The sequence below is a fragment of the Rhea americana genome, unplaced genomic scaffold, assembly GCF_003343005.1.
Source record: "Rhea americana isolate MKP2758 unplaced genomic scaffold, rheAme1 scaffold_102, whole genome shotgun sequence".
NCBI classification, from domain to species: domain Eukaryota; kingdom Metazoa; phylum Chordata; class Aves; order Rheiformes; family Rheidae; genus Rhea; species Rhea americana.
Genome location: NW_028185062.1, coordinates 2,050,789 through 2,068,621, shown reverse-complemented (window position 1 = coordinate 2,068,621; position 17,833 = coordinate 2,050,789). Strand labels below are relative to the sequence as shown.

At 43.7% G+C, this 17,833-nt stretch overlaps 1 protein-coding gene across 1 annotated transcript; it reads left to right on the top strand.

Annotated features, from left to right (window-relative positions):
• The first annotated feature begins 6,140 nt into the window (after nucleotides 1-6,140).
• On the top strand, nucleotides 6,141-16,707 carry PPP1R14D (protein phosphatase 1 regulatory inhibitor subunit 14D). Its single transcript, XM_085306540.1, has 4 exons — nucleotides 6,141-6,574; nucleotides 11,683-11,778; nucleotides 12,006-12,038; nucleotides 14,066-16,707. The coding sequence occupies exons 1-4, from the start codon at nucleotides 6,392-6,394 to the stop codon at nucleotides 14,132-14,134; spliced, it is 381 nt and encodes a 126-aa protein (XP_085162666.1). The 5' UTR covers nucleotides 6,141-6,391; the 3' UTR covers nucleotides 14,135-16,707.
• Nucleotides 16,708-17,833: the final 1,126 nt, after the last annotated feature.

The following is a 17,833-nucleotide window of genomic DNA, read 5'->3' as shown; positions in this document are numbered from 1 at the left end:
TACATCTGTTCCAGTTATAATTATTGTTTATTAAGTGTGTTTATAAAATCATATGCCATAGTCCAGAGAATGGATCATCATTACCAAGTATTTAATCTTCTCACTGTGCTGGAAATATGTTGCTGAGTACATTTTAGGAGCATACCAGTATTATTCCTAGTCTCATTGTAGAGTCATTTTAAGAACAGTAAGGGCTTTATGGCTCTTGGTCTTTCTTGTTCTCTCTGCCGTTTTTGGCTGATCAGCCTCGAGTTAAAATTCTTGTGACAATTTCCGAACTATGTGACCTTACTCCTTATTTTCTTAAATTTGTCTCATTCCTTCAGCCTGGTAAATGGGTCTGGCTTGTTTATTTAACCTTTAAATGTGATATTTAAGGTCCATCACTGTAAGAGTGATGCATCCCAACTCTGTCCCACTAACACAGTTTCTAAATATGCCCCGTTTCCTCTGTAGAGGCTCAGTAATACAAATACTAATTGAATTAGTCCCAAGATGGAGGACTTCTACTAGGAACTCCTCTCTGTTGCAATAGTTTGCTGCCAATTTGGTGAGCTCTTCCCTGCCCTCCTGGTGTAGAATTGCCATCTAAGCCCTCGTCTTCTGCTAATTTAATAATTTCCCATGACTTCACCTGGGAGTTATGTGTTATTCAAATTAGTACGAGGGGAAAGTAGGCTGTGTGGTTTTATAAATTAGAAGCATTTTTTAAGAGGGTCCCRAAACGGTGAGTCATCCTTAACATTTGTCTTTTGTGGGCTGAAAAGCATCCGCTGTGAGTGTTGCAATAGTAGCTGTACACGGTGGCTTCCTCAGGGGGTTTAAACTAGACGCTAGTTTAATATTTGACTAAGGTTATAACAGCTCTTAGACACGCATGGCTTGTAACAAAGTCAGTGCAGGAGTTTCGGGCTGGTCGGCCTGCGTCGCCTACCCTGTCGTCATGCTTGCTGTTGAGACCCCAGCCCTGACCAGYACGGTGCCCAACTTCCACGAGGAAGTGACCTAACTAGGCAGAAAAATAAGGAGGATTTAGTCCAGGTCCCCACTGCCCTGCTGTAAAGCCCGGCTAAGTGGCCTCACTGGCTGCAAGGACTTCCTGATGGCGCCGTGTGGCACAGGCAGCTGCAGACGAATCCTTTTGGCTTCGGTCTATCTGGGACCAGCTCTGCGAGTAGCTAGCGCTTGGGAGACGGGTTTGCTTGCTCGCTTTTTTTGTTGTGTTTGCCTCAGGTTAAACTTCCTGGTGCGGTTYAAGGGCGAGACCCGGATGCAAGTGATGGCACAAAGATGTGGCAAAGGAAGGAGACGGGGAGGGATCTCGGCTGGCCGTGACTAAACTACCTGTCATGTGGGATGGAGCTAGGGAAAGGATGACGGGCTGCTGAGTCCTCACGAGAGCCATTCCCGTTGCACTAAGGGGAGCTGCGGGGAAGGGCACCTCCAGCGAGGATGGGCTGTTGCTTTGGGGATGTTCGTGTCTACAGTCCTGCAGGGCACTGCGGTTTTTACTTCAGTGTTGCTAGTCAGGGTAAACCCTGTAGTACTTACCTATTGGGATGCTGAGGGTAAGCATAGATAAGCAGAGAAGGGCCTAAATAAGAAACGGGTCCAGAGTTTACCACTTCTCTGGTAAGTCAAAGCAGTGAGCCCAGCCACCTCTCATTTATCCTTCTCAGCAGCTGATGAGCCATTAACCTTTATGCTTCACTTGATTGCCAGTTACACGGAGGCRAGAGAGGAGGAAGGACAGGCTAGCTTTTCTTGCCTCTTATCTTACTTGCTGGGACCTGTCCGTTTTTTGAGGTGGTGCTGAGTAATGCAGTTTTGGCTTGATCAGTCAAATAATAAGGTGGAGATTCTCTTGCTCTGTCTCTCTCATTCTTCTTCCTTGCTGCCTTTTTATTGCCATGTGAAAAGTGGGGAGGCGTAAGACTGCCTGTTGCCTGACTGAGAAATGTATGGGGTCCTCTCCACATGCTGGTGGGAAGGTRGAAGGACTACTTGAGTGAGAGATGGGGACTGTGTGAGCTGGAAACCCCTGGCTGTTTCCTTAGCTCTCCAGGAGCTGAAGGTGAGGGGAGATGATGTGGTCTTCCCGTTCTAGCTAGAGTTTTGGGGCAACATACAGGTTTTTCACTTCCTGTGCTCCTGTGGAGGCATGTGTGGATGAGGGATGTTAGGATGCTGGSTGTACTAGGGATGTTTACTCAGGACTCCTGCCCCTTTTGCTCTCCATCTTTGGCTATGGTTTCTAATCCACAAAACTTACTTCTGTGCCTGTTCTGCTCGCAAGAGGATGCAGTACCTCTTTACCTTGTGGAGTCAATGTAGTATTGACACAGCCACTTCTGCTCTCTTTCTACCTTTAATTTGTGTTAATGACCATGTTTGTAACCACAAGGAAAGAGGTTATTTTCTGAAGCAGGTAGAGGCTGGCTTCCAGCTGTCTTGAGGGAAAACTTTCCTCTCTGGGCTGGGACTTGAGGGAGAGACCGACCTGGTTCTCTAGAAAGATGAGCTGAGGCCCTGATGAATTATTGAGCATGCATAAGAGTCATCAGCCTGGAGAGAAAGAGAAGCCTTAGCTTAGGTCACAGGTGTGGGATGTAGATTATTAGCTTCAAGAACAGAGCAGCGTAACCAGATCTGTCTCGTGTATTTGCCTGTTCTGYGCTCTGGATCAGTGTTGCAGCTGTTTGGCTCTCTGACACGAATGTTCGTCTCGGTGGCCCTCTTGGGTCAGGGGCCCTGGACAGGCCYGAAGCCACAAAAGCCCAACACTGCTCTACCGAGTCTTCCCCCTGCCCTTCTCAGAAGCAAAACCTCCTCCTTGGGGCAGGCCTGGAGGAGGAACGACCCTAGGCCACACACACATGGAGACTGGGGCACGATATTTCAGTCTAGCACAGTTGAATGTCTTGGCCTCTTTATRTACCCTTTATTCACCTACATAAACAACGAGTGGATTTGCAGAGGACTTGATTGACTTCCTGTCACAGCTGCTGGTAATCAGAGCTTATATGCATATAGCTCTCACAGAAAATCAGGTCATCCAAATAGATGCCTAATGGAGTCAGTTGCCCAAGTATGTATGTTTACTTCTGAAATTTTGGTTCAGGTTGTGTGCCCAACACCGTAATATGGGACAACTATGCTGAAAATAAGATCTGATCTCCCAGTCATGCCTGAGATCCCTGTGCTATGTCCCTACCACCATTTATGTCCAAGCAAAACAGTGAATGCCTTCTGTCCCTTTGGCTGTCTGAACTTACTGTGATACTAGGAGTAGAGCAGGATGTGGGGCAGCTGTGCAGAGCTGTGTAGCAGCTGCTTGTTTGCTAGTAGCTGGCGCCTGCTTGCACTGGGAGGTTGCTGGCACTGTTGTGGGGGGATGTGGCCCTCTTCAAAGGGGACAATATCACTTGTCTTGCACAAGGCAGCTGATTTCATGCCTGCAGGGACTTGTACCACACCTTCGTGGAGTGACCTTATACACAGTCGTTTTTTTTTTTTTTTCCTTCCCTCTTGCTCTAATCACTGATTAGAGCAGTTTATTACTGGAGGAGACCTACTTTACTCGTAAACATTTATTTTTATACTGCCACCTTCTCATCACAAAGACTTTATGACTAAGCACACATAGTCCAAAGCAGGGTAATAAACATCCTGTAATACAGTGCATTTTTGCTGACAGCTTTCCCAAAAGCGCCTCTGATACTATTTTCTACCTCACTGCACTGTATGGTGACACTGTTACAGCAGTGGAAAGACACTGAGGATGGGTTGTTGCTTTGTGGACAGTGCAYGGACAGTGGGGGTAAGTCTGCCTGTGAACCAGCATCCTCTTCAGATGTGGTCCCTCAGCCCCTTGTCCGTGTGCAGTGAGGTTGCAGCTCAACAGCGGCTCGAGCTGTTTGAAAGGCACACGGCTGCTGCGAGGGCGGGTTGTGTTCCCCATTGCCTGCGGAGTCTGGGTCCCGTGCTGTGCAGATCCAGCTAAGCTGGCGGATTAACAGGGCAAACCCCATTTTCCATGCAAGGAGTTGAAGTGGCGCAATGAAGAGCACCAGAGCCAGCACAAGGGTTGGAGGAAGGGGCTAACTCAGCACCCTTGGCCACTGCACGTTGTCCGACTGGCCCAAGGATGCCCAGTGCCTTCTCTCTTAGAAGTCTGCTCCTCTTTGTCTAGTCTTAATGCCAGCCTGTCTGGAGTTCCTTGGGAAAATATCAGAATAAATATGCCAGCATTTCTGACAATGAGACCAAGGAAAATATAGGTTGCTTTCCCTTGTTAAAAATGTCCATCTTTGAACAGCAAAATAGAGCATTTCTATCTGGAGATAGGAACTTGGTACCTGGCACAATGTGTCCTTTTGTCCAAGTTTACCCCATGAAAATCTGCCTGTGTTTGGCCAGCATATTAATGTTTGAAAAGTCACTGGTTGTGCACGTACTATACCATGTTTAATGGAGTTTGCAGGGCTTGTAAGTTAAACATCTCTGAAGCACCTGCACTCACTAAGCATGCTCCAAACCCCTCACAAAATGGAATTTTTCTGGGGAATTTTTGTCTAAATAATACATTTTTTAGGAGTGAGACTAAAGGGAGAATATAGTCAAGAGGTGAGAAAAATATAGGTAAAGTTTAGCAAATGAAATAGCTGAGAGCCATACCTCACAGCYGTCTTCCAATAGAAATTTCAGGCTATCTGAAAAGTAGGGGAGAAGGTGCYTGTTTCAGGCATACTTCAATACTTTATCCTTTACTTTAATGATGTTGAAGCATGTTTCAGAATCAGAGTTTTGTGAAACTTTCTGATAGAAAGAGCATTTACTTTTTGCTCAAATTCAGAACGAAAAGAAGCCCCTGCCCATGTTTGGTCACTTCACATGTGAGTGATTGCTGGTTGCCTGAACCACCATCCATGCCTCTGGGCGCAGTAAYGGAGGTTTGGCAGGGGGGTAGGCCCAGCCTCTAGAGAAGACCAGCCCTGCTGGAGACTGCCCCATGCTGCTCTGTGATGGCTCTCAGTGGCAGAAGGATTGGTTCCTGTTCCTTGTTTATCTAGCTCTTGACATCCAAACTTGATGTGTCCCTGGCTGCCAAGAGTAGCCAAAATCTACTTGCTTTTTCCACATAAGCCACAAGACAGGAATGGTTGGATCTGCTTCATGATGGAGGGTCTTAGTAGGTTCATTCATCAGTGAGCAGAGGAATAAAAGGATGCAATACAGTGTTGGAGGGAAATGCAGGTTTCCACTGTGCTGGCACCTGTAAACACAGCCARTCTCTCCCTCTGAACAGCTCTGCTCATATACCCCTTAAAAATGAAATAGGGCAATAATGTTGTAGACCTTTAACCTGTCTTCCAGTAAGTTGTAAGCCAAGCAATGATAATATATTACACTAGCGGTTCATGATGGTTCAATAGACAAACCTGCTATGGTAGGTGCCTTGGCAAGGGAAGGAGATAGGGCTGTATCCCTAGACAGGCTTTTCCCCTGTGTACTGCGTTACCACCTCAAATACTGTACTTTTCTATAAAAAGGGCAGATATTTTGCTTTATCTCAGATGTGCCTTACTCAAATGATCTCAAATTCAGGGCACTAACTACTCTAGGATTTCTACACAGAAGCTTTTGAAAAGGCTAGAATAAATTTAGATTGTAGAACAATGTAAAATGGGATCGTTGAGGCTGAGTTTGGCTTGCAACTTCACTAACCTMGCATTCCTGCTCTTGTAAAGTAGTGGATGTGGCCACATGAACCTAGATTATTTTTCCTTATCCATGCTGAATCCACTGCTATAGCTATAACCCACCAAACACCATTTCAATGTGAGCTAAACCCTCTAGCTGCAGGCTAAGTAGATTGCAGAGACTAGTGGAGCTTGAACACAGCAGGATTYAATGTATTATGTATGGATCAGTCCTCTGGAACTGCACATGCACGTAAGTTATGTCTGTAGGGAAACAGACATTCAAAACCTCCTTCTTATCCACCTCCCACTGCTTCTTGGAGCTGATGCGTTAAATATTAACAAACTTTGTTCATCAGTTCCCTGGTTCACTTGGCTTCTTTTAACGACAGATGTTATTACAACTTTCCTCCCTCCCTCYCTCCTTCCTTGCTTTTGTCAATGCTGCCAACTGTGAAACCCAAGAATCTTTTCCTGTTAGTCTGCCTGCAGAGCCTGGCTGCTGCCCCGGCTCCGTGGTCTCCCCCACCTCTCTCCCCGGGACCACTATGCTGCCCACCTTTGGCATCTGTGAGCAGCTTGTGCTGTGAGTCGCTAGCTACAGATAGAGACTGAGTAAAGAGGACGGAGAAAAGGAGTGAGGTAGGTGAGTTCCTGCTGTCAGAGAGGAGGTAGAAGAAGTGAGGAGMATGGCCAGTGACTCCAGTGCGCTGCCCCGAGTGACTTTCCAGACTCCAGAAAAACCTGGAGAGGAATCACCACACAGGAAGCTGGGCAAGTTAACCATCAAGTACAACCGCAAAGACCTACAGCGCTGGCTAGAGCTGGAGGAATGGATCAACGCTCAGCTGCAGGAGCTGTACCACTACCAGGTTAGTAACTGGGGAAAATCAGCCCCTCACACCTTAGGTGAAGGGGACCAGAGGCCACGTATGCTGTGACAGAAGCTATTCGCTTTTTCTGGCTTGCTGGGAATAGGTTCTCATCTTCAGCTTTTGTTAGGTATTTTATTGCTGCCTGCTACAGCTCTTTCTCCGAATGGTGTCTCCGGTGCAGCTGTGATATAATGYGGTGATATGCACTGATATAATCCAGCTGGCTTTAAATTGCCCGGTCTTGAACCTGCTGGGAGGGTAGCTCCTGCCTAGCAYAAGTAGCAAAACTGGGAGTGATGTACCAACCCGAGAGGCTTCTCAATACTGAGCTCCGTTTGGTCAGCGGCTTTTCTGCCAGCAGTATCTAAGCTCTCTGGGTTAAAGCTGCTCAGTGCRTCTTTGTCCCTTTCGGTCACAACAGTGTAGCTATAGCTGCTGTTTGAAGGCTGACACTCGGGATAATGCCCTACCTGTCACTGCAGGCTCTGGGTGCACTGCTGGCCACAGGGCAAGAAGGAACGAGTGCACGCTCAGATGATGTCTGTGGAGATGTTATGTCTTCATCTTTACAAATCCCCAGATCCTTGCTGGATCCCTTGCTGGAGTTTGCCTTAGCACCAGGAGCAGTCAGTCCTTCTAAATGCTTCCTGCCTACCTGAAGTTGTCAAATAAGACATCCAGGAGTGTCTAGGTCCAACGTCTGAATGGTACCAATCTTGTCTTCAAGCTATTGTAGGATACGTGATTTTTGTTTTTGCTTCAAAGTCATGTGAGTTTTAATTCAAGTTCCAGCTCTGACTGAGTACGCTAAAATTCCAACCTGGTAGTATCRCTTCTATTCATATTCTGTGCTTGGATGGATGGTATGTGTACTGGGAGCTTGCGGAAGGATTAGTGCTGTCCCGCGTTTGAGATGATGATTCCTTTGGAACGTGGTACAGAAAAGGAGACAGAATTCTCCCACATTGTACGTTAGGGTCTCAAGCCCAACTTGGCTCATGGTGTTTTCCTTTATCTGTAGGGAAACGGCTGATGCAGTAAGAGAACGTAGCTTTTTTTTTTGACTCACAACCCATTAGATTATGTATGTCTTCAGCAGGAAACAGATGGGTTTAACAAGTTGTAAGATAGTTTACACACATCCTGGATGGCTGGACTAAATGAATGGTAAGCCATTTCTGACATGTTTTCCATATTCTCACTCCAGCACAGGGTTAAGCACATTTCTGAAGTATGAGGAGAAAAGAATTGATGATCACTTGGAATCTTCCATTCTGAGCATCAGCAATTTCAAATTGCAGTTACCAGTAGAAGTGGATGAACTCAGGAAAGGCAATTTGGGGTTATATGTCATATTGATAAAGAGAAGCTTTTGTCTGTTCTGAGGCAATTTCAGCCAAATGTTAGGAAATCACAGAATCAGTAAGGTTGGAAGGGACTTCTGGAGATCATCTAATCCAACCTCCCAAAGATTTCCTGGTGCTGGTTCTTCTGGGGCTTGAACCCAGGACCTTCAGTGTGTAAAGCGGATGTGATAATCACTACACTATCCTTACTTTTCTCTCAGGTTGTTTTATTAATATTTTTATTAATATCATATTACTTTGATTTTTTCCTATTTGATATTTATGGGAATCTACTGCATTCTTTCACTGTATCAAGAAAGAAAAATAGTTACTTTTTGTTTTAATTTGTGCCATATTTAAWGAAGACACGGGGGGAAAATAAATATGGAGAAAGAGTGTATGTAGGTCACTTCTGCTACAAATGCACTTCCCCTCTGAGAATGAGTACCTCATTGCTCATGTTCTGTTAAGTAACATTTTAAACTTCCTGAATAATTTTATAACTTTAGTAAAAATTAAAAAGGGTAAATTTCATAATCAACAATTAATAATGAATTTCCAACTATTTTCTTCAGTTTATAAAATTATAGTAATAATTGCTCAACTGTGTTCTAGACCTCTTAATAATGCACTATAAAGCATATATAGTGTACATAGGAGCAGATGTGATCTCTAGATTGAGTCAGACAGGCAAAATTTAATGTCTGTGGGAAGTGCCAGACTGGTGGTCCTGGTGACTGAAGACTGTTCAGATGATCAGCAGCAGTGCCACCTTCCCTTGCCAACCATGTCTGCACTGGCATTTAAGAGATTGTCCCTACAGTTGGTAGATTAGTTTGGAGTCTTTTGGCTGGCTGTTGAGATTTGTCAGCAACAGTGGTATTTCTGGAAGCACCTTTCAGTGTGGGAACTGGCCTGGGACGAATGGACACCAAGTATTTTTGGACAGAGTAAACCCACCTCATCTGGAGCAGCAAGTAAACTGGTAAACTTTAGCGTAGAGAACACCCTAGTGTGCATGCTGTCCAAACCCTCTTTGAAGGTAGGACTAGATCTTGGCACTCTGTAGGCATTTCTGTGCCTAGGTAGCTAGGTATGGACTTTTGTCTAGKAACACTCTGTCCTGTCATGCCAGAAATGTGCCTGCTTTTTCCATTGTGGTTTATGTAGCTTGAAGAGAATTAAAGCTGATTTCATTTATTTCATCATGTCATTCAAAATGATGCTAAATCCCTCTCTACATGCTTTTACTTTCTTCAGTTTTACTACAATCTCTCTATTTAACATCATTGTAAAGTTAAGATCAAGCAGCTCCATGCTGCTATGGGTAGACCTATAGATCATATTCATCCATGTTCCTAAAGAAGAAATGATACCACTGAGTTGGCAGCCATACCAAAATGCTACTGTGTCCTCCAGAGGAGACAAATGCTGCTTAAAACATTGTTTCTGGGCAGGCAATTTCTGAAGGAGAAGSTGGAGAGGATTCCATTTTCAGCTTAAAATAAAGACATTTATGGTATTTGAATTTGTGAAACTGTCAAAAGGAGAGAATTGTCAGAATCCTACTGAAAGAAGTTTTAGTGGTGGAGCCTTAAGGGAGTTGTGAGAGAGGAAACTCACAACTTTAAGAACTAAGCGAAGGTGACAAGGTAGCTCTGCAGCAAGAATAGCTGCTGCTTTGAGCAACAGGACTTCTTGCCCCATGGGGGATTGCTGCAGTTTAAAGCACCAGTTTAGAAAAGTGTTTTAAGAAGGATGAGAAGCAGTTCTTAGTAACACAAATTAGATTTGACTCCTTGTGTGTTACTCTTACTTGTTGAGGTCTACACTATATATTTGTAAAGGTGTCAGAAAAACAAGTTAGATCACCTTATCACTTCTAGTTTTTCCCAGAATCAAGTAACTAGGAGCAGTTTACTCTCATCAGATAGTTGCCCAAAGGGGATATATTTTCCTTTCTACAAAATCCCAGCAGGAACAAGTACGTGAGAAATCCAGCAATGCCCTTACGGGAACAGATTGCCCGTGGGTTGCTTTTGCTGGCACTGCTGCAGTACAATATCTTTTCCAGCTTCCTGGAGTATCTGGGTCAACTCCAAAGATTTGCCAGCAGGAACTACATAATGTGATGCTGCGTGGAATCAAAGACTTTCAATAGGATGCAGCAGAAGTTTACATAGGATCTTTACAATTAAATAAATATGCCACAATAAATGACCTGTAATCACCCAAGTGTCTAGCGGGTCCTCCTGCTCTGCTCTGTGTATTGTGGCAAGCCTTCTGGGATGCRTTAACTTCTGTTCAGCTGCCCCTTGTCAGCTTCTTCCACTGCTCCACGCTTGGCAGTGTCTTTCAGAAACCCGTATGRTAAGAGTCAGAATAAACAGGCCTACCAGCACTGCAGAGTCAAGTGCCAACAAGAGTGGTTCAAATTTCATCTCCTGATGCAGGTAATCTAAATGCCATGCTGTTTACTGTCATARGGCTTTTCACAGCAAGACTAAAACTCAGGAAGAAGAATTTGGGTCTTCAAGATGAATCCTTGCACTTGCTGGCCACAACACAGTCCATGCTTAGACCAGAAAGCCATAGGGAGTTCCTACCCCCTCACTCTCCTGGCCTGTTTAGCTTCTTAGCTTGAGACAAAGACAGGCTGGATCAATACGCAATACGTGTTATCTAAACAGCCAAATGCAAACTATTACTTCTAAGAGGAAATGCTGTATGGGTCACAGTACAGTACGTTTAACTTTATTACTAATTGTCAAGCGAGCTGCATAACAAAGCTGATCTCGTGTTGGTTTCCTACCTCCTCTCTGGCTTGTTATCAGACACTTCCCAGAAGAAAAATGCTTTTTTCCCCAAAAATTATTGCCTTTATTGTTATATGTTTCACATACACATCTAAAAATACTATCCAGCGATTAGGTACTGCACTGTTTACTCAGCATCCTCTACTCTGCTGATGAATATGTTACAGTATCACTAGTGTCATGTTGTTAAAGATTCATTTTGCAAATAGGTTAGGAAACACAGCATACCTTACTTAATGTCTTGTGGGGATATGTGAAGATAAAACATGTCTGGTACCCAATTTACAAAAGTTTCAGATTAACAGTCATATGCATTACAAGATTATTATTCCAATCACCAAAGCTTAGGGCCTGCCTTACATTGAAGGAGACTATTATGTTCCTCTCRTGTCTGTTAGAGAAAGCTGACAAAATATTGTTAGGCTTTTCAAAAGCATATTTGTCTATTACTGTAAAAAGCCTTAGTGTAAATAGCAAGTATGTGAATGTATATATAGCSAAAAAAAGCCTGAATTTACTCTTTAGTCATCATGCTTCTTTCAGATCAAGGTGACTAGCCTTCTGTCTGGCAAACTCTTATGTATGCTTTTCTTAAAAGGAGTTTGTTTCAAGCTGGTATTGCAATGATATTCTTGAAAAGGTCTTCCCAGGATGGACCACAATCCCTGAGCAGTGTCAGATGTTAAGGTGACAGCACATGCAGATGCTGAATGTGTATACCAGGACATGAGGCTGCAGTGACTGCCAAAGATGGGCTGGAATCCATGTCTTTTTTTTTTACAAACACCATCTTGTACTGGGATGATTTATATCTTGATCTCAACTTTGCAGTATGGTTTTATTGTAACTAGTTTTCTTTCAGCTACTTAATTCTTCAAAGATCACGCTCTAGAGTTCTTACACATCTGAAGGTTTATTAACTACATTTTTGTTCTGTTTCTAGTTAACAGAAGAAACAGAAGCAGCAGTTCCTGAACCAGAAATTGATCTTGAAGATCTCCTGGAGGTCCCTAATGAGGAACAGAAACTAAAATTACAGGTCAGGYGACAGAGGGACTTGGTGACTCTAAGTTAGGGACTTCCTCTGTGATACAGAAAAGAGAAGCAGTGGTATGGTGGTTGCATATTACTCTTGAGTGAGTTAAAACATCCCAGTTTCTTTTAGCCTGTGAGCGTACTAGTTTTATATACCCTTTTTACAGCTAAGGGGGTGGGGAAAGTAGATCAGCTCATAAAATACTAAAATGATTCCTCCTTGGCTTGCAGGAAATTCTTCATGAGTGCTCCAGCCCAACAGAGGTGAGTGAGACACTGTCAACATATGAGGGCATTACACTGAGCTGTGAGAGTGTGGTTGTTGCTACTTGGCTGGACAGCCAGGATAATACTGTGCAGAATATGACACCTCATGTTTGTTTGATTCCCAATGGGAAGTGTTTGCATTTTATTCTGCTCTATTATAAAAACAAATGTGAGTCTACATGGGTGAACTGAAGGCAGAGTGGTGGAACAGAAAAAGGATTATGCAGCGCAGTCAAAGCGGAAAGCTCACTCCTTGTTTAGCCTATCCTGTGCTGTCCTGGCTGAGTGACTATTTGGTCCTCAGTATAGCGAGCCATGGACTGTGATACTGCTCGCACCCCACTTGTGTGCTGCTAACTAAAGGCATTCTAGCTTAGACCACTCTAGTGTTATGAGTAACAAGAGTGTAGGATGACCCTGAGCTTGGATTGGGCAGATAAAATGTTGAGCCAAGTTAGTTTTGCATGTGACTTTTTTTTTTTCTTTCCTTCTGAGTTAGTGGTTAAGGAAGTGTCACAAGCTATCATTATGTCCAAGAAAGCAGAGCCCAATATTCTGCAGTGTAGCGTACACATCACACAGCAACTGCCTTCACTGCACTGCATCCCTGTGCGAAAGGCGGATCCCCATCRCTACTCCAGCCAACTGCACTGCATATGAACACTATCCTTAGACACTATTCATTACTCTTGTGCCTTGTCCAGCCCTTCCGTGTGGCTGCACAATGATGAACATTCATAAAAAGAAGTGAATGAATGATTCTCACAGAAATTAAACTTGGCCCTAGCASTCATCACGGATAGCCTCCCAGCATGGGTTTAGAAGGCTGGCAATATGGAGATGGTTTCAGAATCTCCAGATCTCAGGCAAGACTCACAAATTCCCAGGCAGATAATTGGAAAAAGTTTGCTATAATGATTCAGGAAACATGAATGTGTCCTACTGACAGCATGCTACTTACTAACTACAAACTAATATTGCTGCCCCCTTGGCCAAAGTGCGTGCTTTCAGCTTGGTAGTCTTGAATTGAGTCCCCTTTAGAGAATCACAGGAGCCCAGATGCAGAAAGTAGACAGAAGGAACAGTCAGGTTTCCTCTGAAGGAACTGACTAAAAAGGCATAATTGTAGGCACTTCCCCTAGAGCATGCTGTGGCAAGCAACCTGCGATCACTGGRGTGAAGAAGCTGGGCTTCCACCCATCGTGATCTATAACAAGCTGCAATACTTCCAGTRACTTTACCTAATTACTGGGACATGCAGTGATCTCTTTGGATGAAGAAAGGTTGTACACTCCTTTATGGTGATGTCGCTTGTCAGGAAAAAGGTAAAGTAAATTTGCACTAGTCACATTGATTTCTGCTTGGAATAACCAGATGCTCCGGTTTCATTCATAGTCCTTGGCTGTGTCAGCATAGTAGTTGGGGTTTATCTTCAATAACTGCCCATCTATCTAGTCTGCCAGTCCTCAGTCCCTACTCTGGGTTATCATTAGTCCTCCATGTTTTCTGCTCCACCCCATCTCTGACAGCCTCTTCCTTGTAGAAATGGCCCAGCTCCAGGATGGTTTGCAATTCACAACATGGAGCTTGCACTTGACAGGTTCAACAAGGAAGCAACAAGAAAAAAAGGACAGTTTGCTTTGTCCTAGATCAGGAGGGCAACAGATGTGGGTGGGAGGTTATGGTGGCAACAGGAAGTGGCAGAAGAAAGGGCAATTACATCCTGAGGTCACCTCATGGTGTAACAAGCATCAGGGATGAAGAGGGGCAGGTTGGCTGATGGGAAGAAAGCCAAACAGCTCCAGAGAGAGTCTAGGGAAGGGAAGAAGAGCTTTTTGACCCTTCATACACATCAAATTCTTGATCCCTAAGCTAAAAGATAGGTTAGCTGAATGCATGTCAAAATCCTGGGTTTTATTCAACATGAAGGGAAACATGGTAATAATGCAGAAGGCATAGCACTTCTCACACAGGTGAGGACTGGAATTAGCATGACATCCTTCTTCCTCCAATTCTCATTGTAGGACTTCATTACGGAATTGCTCAGTCGATTGAAAGGTCTCCGGAGGATCACCAGTCCTCAGAAGAAATGACCCTGCCCACATGGGAGATCCAAGCATCAATCACAAGAAAACAGCAAAAAACAGGACCAGGAAGATCACTTCAGAGTACATTTAGGACTTACCGCTATTGAGAAACATYACCGAGTTTGAATTTTGTACCAGTGGTTTGAATTCTCCACTCATTCCWGATCTACATGCAAGGGGCTGAATTACGTGTTTTCCTGATTCTTAAAGTGCATGTTAACCTGGGACATGGGTTCCTTGTCCCAGGAATGCCCTTCCTTTAGTTTCTTCTTCTAGGAATTTCCATTCTGGCTGAAAAGCACAGCATACAGTTCTCTGAAGCTCATCAAGACTTCTTTCTTTCCATCCACTACAATGAAAACAAGGCATTGGTTTTTGCTCATTTGTTGCCATGGAAAACGAGTTACTGTTAAGCTGCACCCTGTTTCAGTCTGGCTGGGACCCAGCTGTGTTTTTCTGCCTGTTACTGCTGTATTCAACTCTACAGCACTGCACAGACTTTGTAAGTCATTTTTATTAAGCCTCTGTTATTCATGAAGGTTGGACAGAAAAATATACAATAGGATGAGAAAAAAGGCTCCGAGTGTATCTGGTCAATACTTACAGGGAAGTTGGAGAAACAGCCGCTAAAGCTAATGAAAGAGAGAGTGGTTTTCTTCTTTGTGGAATTCAGGATCTCTCAATGACTTAGAAGCATGTTCTAAAAGAGGAAGTTCTGGAACTGAGTTTTCTCTTCATTTAAAAGGACTTTGAAAAACGCTTATTTTGTATATTGAAACAGAAAATTAGCCATGAGCTGCTGGCTTTTTCTTTCCTCTTAGACGCTAAAGAAAAACTGAAGTCAAAACATACCTGTTCCCAATTTCCATGCAGGGTGCGTGTTAGAGAAAGTCTTTTGCAGACAGGGAGGTCTCATATGAGAAGTGAAGCAGGAAACAGTGTTTTGCTGCAAAAACTCTTTTGGCTATGACTGATCAGCTGGAAAAATACATAGGAAACTACATCCAACCTGTCAGCAAGCCAGTAACTTGACACATGTGGTAAGGAGATAAGACAGCAAATGGAGGATGATTGCTTAGAGCATACTCCGCATTACATCCTGCTCCTCCATTCTCATGTCTGCCACACAAACAGAAGAGATGAGTTGCTAAGTCACAATCAGAGGGGCTCTTACGCACCAGACTGTTCAAGGCTGGACTTAAAGTACATGTTGCATCAGACAACGAGAGACAGAAGGGGTCAACTCTGGAAGAAGGAAGATATGCAGGTTAGCTAACAAAGAAAAATGAGCACTCTTGGTGTGGACCAGTAATATCTTAAATGCATTGGTYTCCTCACCTTTATCAGTAATAGGGTTATGAGAAGTACCTTTTGCTTCCCATTTTCCAGCAGAAGTGCCAGTGAACAAGATGTGGGCTGCAAAGTCAATATGCTGTAACAACAGCTGTGATGCAAAGGCTTGCTTGCTTTCATATGCTCTTGTATGTAACAGCCTCCTGGAAGCTAGAAAGCCAGGTAGCTCATACCTTGTCCTAAGGCTGCTCCCAGAGGCTCTAAGCCTTACCCACTAGGCTGAAGAAACATCCTTTCTGTATCAGGTCCATCTATATCCCTGGTAGTCCTAGGCCCATGCCCTTCTTTTTTGTTTCTGAGAGACCAACAGGATATGCCTGCCCTCCTGAAAACTCTACTTTTTAAGTAAAAGAACAACAACAGAAAAATCAATCCAGAGCTTCAGCTGGTATGGCTCTACCGTTGCTTATGGATTTACACCTACTATGACTCTTTATCAGTGCCCTTGCGAAGGCAGAGCAGCACACTGCCAAAGAGCACTGAGTGCTGTAAAAAGCACAGACAAGGTTCAAAGAMGTTCAGGTAGAAGATGTAGGTGGACAGGCCATGAGCTGAATAATCCTACACTAGAGCTGTAATTAGCTGCAGCACAGAGGTTCACAGAAGTCTCAATAATTACATACCCTAGGAGGATGCAGCTTTATTTCGCTAAGCAGTGACAGCACAAAAAACCTGAAATGCCTTTTCTGTGGCCCAAAAGCTAGCTTTCCTCCACCCTAGGTATTATTCTATATTTCCTCAATTTGGGGTGATACAAAATGAAATTTAGGGTACATTTTCAGGCAGACAGTACTAGAACCCAGGAAAAAAAACAGGTTCTAGAAACTCTGCTTGAGAGAAGCTGTCTTTGTGTTTACTCTGCAAATAGCAGGAGAGAGTAAATTGTAGTCCCTGTGATATGCAGTTGTGGTTCTGGTACATAAGGACATTGCTGTCACACAGAGTGCTTCAGACACAAGCACAGCATGGTCATGGGGAACAAAGCAAGCAGAAGCAGCCAGTGGTAGCTGACCTCTCAGCTTAGTGGTGCAAAAGGGAAATCAACATACAGCAATCAGAGCAACTGATTTTTGTTTAGGTCTTAAAAGCAGCAAGTCAAACATGTTTTTGACTTCTCTCAGCCTGGACTATAAGGATCAACTAAGTGGAGTTTTACCTTTCAATTRACTTTTTTGCTGTTTCTCCCCACCAGCGCTTGTGTAAGGCTACAATACAGTGTTTGGTATGCAGCGATTGGTTAAGAATGTTTGTTTAAACAAACTTTGTCCTCTTGAATACACCAAGATAACTCAATATGTCATGGTTGGTGTGTTTTTCTATTTGACAGTCTACACCAGTGTGTATAAAATAGCTGTAAACMTATCTCTCTCCCTTAGTTATGAGCAACACTTAAACTCCCTTTTAAAATATTCAGCTTCACTACATTTGGACACATGATCACATGACAGCAGTTGAAACTGCATGCTCTCAGACCACAGCAAATGCAAGTTAATGCACTTTTTAGCTATGCTGAGACTTTTCTTTGTAAGCTAATTATGAGTTCAACTTCACATGTAGTTAATAGTATCTAAAATACTTTTTAGGAAGGGTCTATATTTGATAGTTCAGATACAAAATACTTTGAGAAGGAAAGAAAATCATCTTGTGTCCTCATGGCCTGCTATAAAGAAAGACAGGTGCCAAGGCATAGCACTGATTCTCTCTCTTGTAGGTACCAACTTCTGTTCAGTTCTTGAACAGCTATGACTGAAGTCCTATTAGCTTATGAGGAATTGATAGTTTACCTGTCTCTACTGGTTTACCGATAACCTTTCAAAGCTGAGGACAGGGAGTAAGCAACACAGCTAAAAGCTCACTGCTCAGTTAAAGGTCACACAGCATTCCTATTTCACAACAAGAAATCCAGCTAGGTTTGCTTTCTGCAGTCAGCTGATTTGAATCACTCTCCCACACCTCCAACAGAAAGGCCACCAAGGCAAAAGCTACAGCATGMGTGGCTTGTCAAGGGGAAAGTGGTCAGGCTACCACCGCAATGACCAGTTATATGCAGAAAGCTCAGCACCCACAAGAAYGTCCATTAGGGGCACAGGGGAAGAGTCAGCATGCGTGAGTGTGTGTAACTGAGCAAACTATTCCATGCATGACTAAGTCCTATTTCAGGTCATGAGCTGGGTACATTTCTGGATTCTTGGGATAAGTCCACAGAAACCAATATGGGAACCTAAATAAGCTGCTTCAGGCTGCAACCTACTGAGATGCACAGGGCAGGACTCACAAGGCTCAGGCTGCCTAACTGTACGAGAAGCTCAAAGTTTGCTTGTGGTTGATGAAGCAAAAGCATTCAAAATGTCA